At 51.4% G+C, this 1828-nt stretch overlaps 1 protein-coding gene across 2 annotated transcripts in view; it reads right to left on the bottom strand.

Annotated features, from left to right (window-relative positions):
• The window catches only part of Slc2a7 (solute carrier family 2 member 7), a 17808-nt gene continuing 15980 nt past the window's right edge, over positions 1-1828 (bottom strand). For both annotated transcript variants that reach the window (XM_031379551.1, XM_031379552.1), the window contains exon 12: positions 1-514. In XM_031379551.1, coding sequence (XP_031235411.1) covers positions 296-514 — 219 coding nt within the window. In that variant the 3' untranslated portion in view covers positions 1-295. The remainder of the gene's footprint in view (positions 515-1828) is intronic.

The raw sequence follows: 1828 nt of genomic DNA, 5'->3' as shown, positions 1-1828 counted from the left end.
TGGGAAGCTTTAGCTTTAAAAGATGCACCCATACCTCATGTAAGTTGGAATTAATATAGAATCGGAGAGTCAGCTCCTATCGGTCAACACTCATAAGTCCTCATGAGCCTATGTTACCCCTCTGATGGTTGACCTTGAAGCCTACCCCCTGCCAAGTAAACAGGGCTGTGTTTTCCAAAGTCTTCCGGTTGCTGTGGGAGCACCAGAGTCTCAGAGCTGTTACCCTCCCTGAAGGCCTGGTGCCAGAGAGAGAGCCCTTCTTAAAGAAGGAACTATGTTTGGGTCCTCAGAGCCATCAGAAGGATGCTTCCTTGGTAGGCAGAGAAGGTGTGTGAGGCTTGGCCGTGGTAACTTCTCTCTCTTCTGGAAACTCCACTCCATTTCTCTTGGCAAAAGCACAATTTATCTCTACAAATGTCCTGCCCTTGGTCTCAGGGATTACCACGTAGATGTAAGTGGCAGTGAGGAGACAGACGCCAGCAAAGATGAGAAAGCTGTAGGCTCCGATGGCCACCTAGAGAGGGGACAGGAGGAGGGGGACCCTTCAGACAGCGCACTTGGTGCCTTTGTGACTCACAGGGACTTTCTTCATGGCCAAATTTATTCTACCCCTAGAGGGAAAAAATAATCAGGAAAGCTGGGTCCCTCCCTAACCTCCAAAGGAATCTGTAGTGTTTGGCTCACAGGTCCTTCCTGAACTGAAAGTCTGCAGTCTGGCAGACTCGGGAGAGGGAGCAGCTGTGCCGGCTGATCGTCACAGCCCCGAGCCCCTCAGCAGTGAGCCATTCCAGTTCTAGAGGCAACCCCTCTATCAACAGGGCATGGTACACGCAAGGATTATGAATTGGGTTCCAAGGCATGTGCTTCTAACCCCCCAGCACTATGGGTGCTGAGGCAGGAGGATTCAGAGTTCCAGGCTGGGGTGAGCCTGTTTGAAAATTAGTACATACAAGGAACTGGGCTGGGGTGAGCCTGCTTGTGCCCCTTTGAACTGGTAGATGTTGGGGTAACTGCTGTGTAGCAAGAGTTCATGTAGCCCAGGTTAGCCACAAACTCTCTATGCAGCTAAGGATGACCCTGAACTTCTGATCTTTCTGTCTCCACCTTCTAAGTGCTGCTTTTACAGACCTGTACCACCACACGCAGTGCGTGCTGTGCTGAGACTTGAACTCAAGCCTTTGTGCGTGGTAGGCAAACTCTTACCAACTGAACTACACCCCGAGCCTCTGGGAGGTGTTCTTCATAAAGGAGGAACTACGCCCTGCCTTGAGGTAAGGCCGGTGGCCAAGTGTGGGACGTAAAACCATGCCAGGAAGCTTGGGAAGGTAGAGGGGGTCGAGACCTGGAGACTCGGTGGGCACACGCCTGAGGCTTAGGTGGCTCCCAGCTCCCTCCCAGACTCCTGACTTGGAACATGTATCATGCTTCACATTAAAGAAACGTGTCCTGTGGTCAAGTAGGCCCAGAACAAGAGTTCTCCATGCTAATGAGGTACGTAGAGGCTCTGAGAGCTTAGCCAATGAGTTTCCCTTCCTGCACATTCCTCCCTGCAAAAGGTATTTAATCTCAGGCCTACCCTGAGAAGTGGACTATGGTTTTACACATTTACTTTCCGCCATGACAATAAATGTGTTAAAACCATGGACTGTCTCTTTTCATCAAGATCTGCCATGGGGAACCATGAGAAAGGCCTTCGCCTACAGATCTGCAGCCTGATCTCCCGTAGCAGGCCTCTCTGTGCTCCCATCCATAACCGCCACCAAGCCTGCCGCCAAGCTAAGGACAATGATTCCAGTTAGGACAAGCCGGAACTCCCCTTTCCTCCCAC

Source organism: Mastomys coucha, unplaced genomic scaffold (genome assembly GCF_008632895.1).
Source record: "Mastomys coucha isolate ucsf_1 unplaced genomic scaffold, UCSF_Mcou_1 pScaffold18, whole genome shotgun sequence".
NCBI classification, from domain to species: Eukaryota; Metazoa; Chordata; class Mammalia; order Rodentia; family Muridae; genus Mastomys; species Mastomys coucha.
The sequence above is the reverse complement of the archived record's forward strand: the minus strand, read 5'-3'. Positions and strand labels throughout refer to the sequence as shown.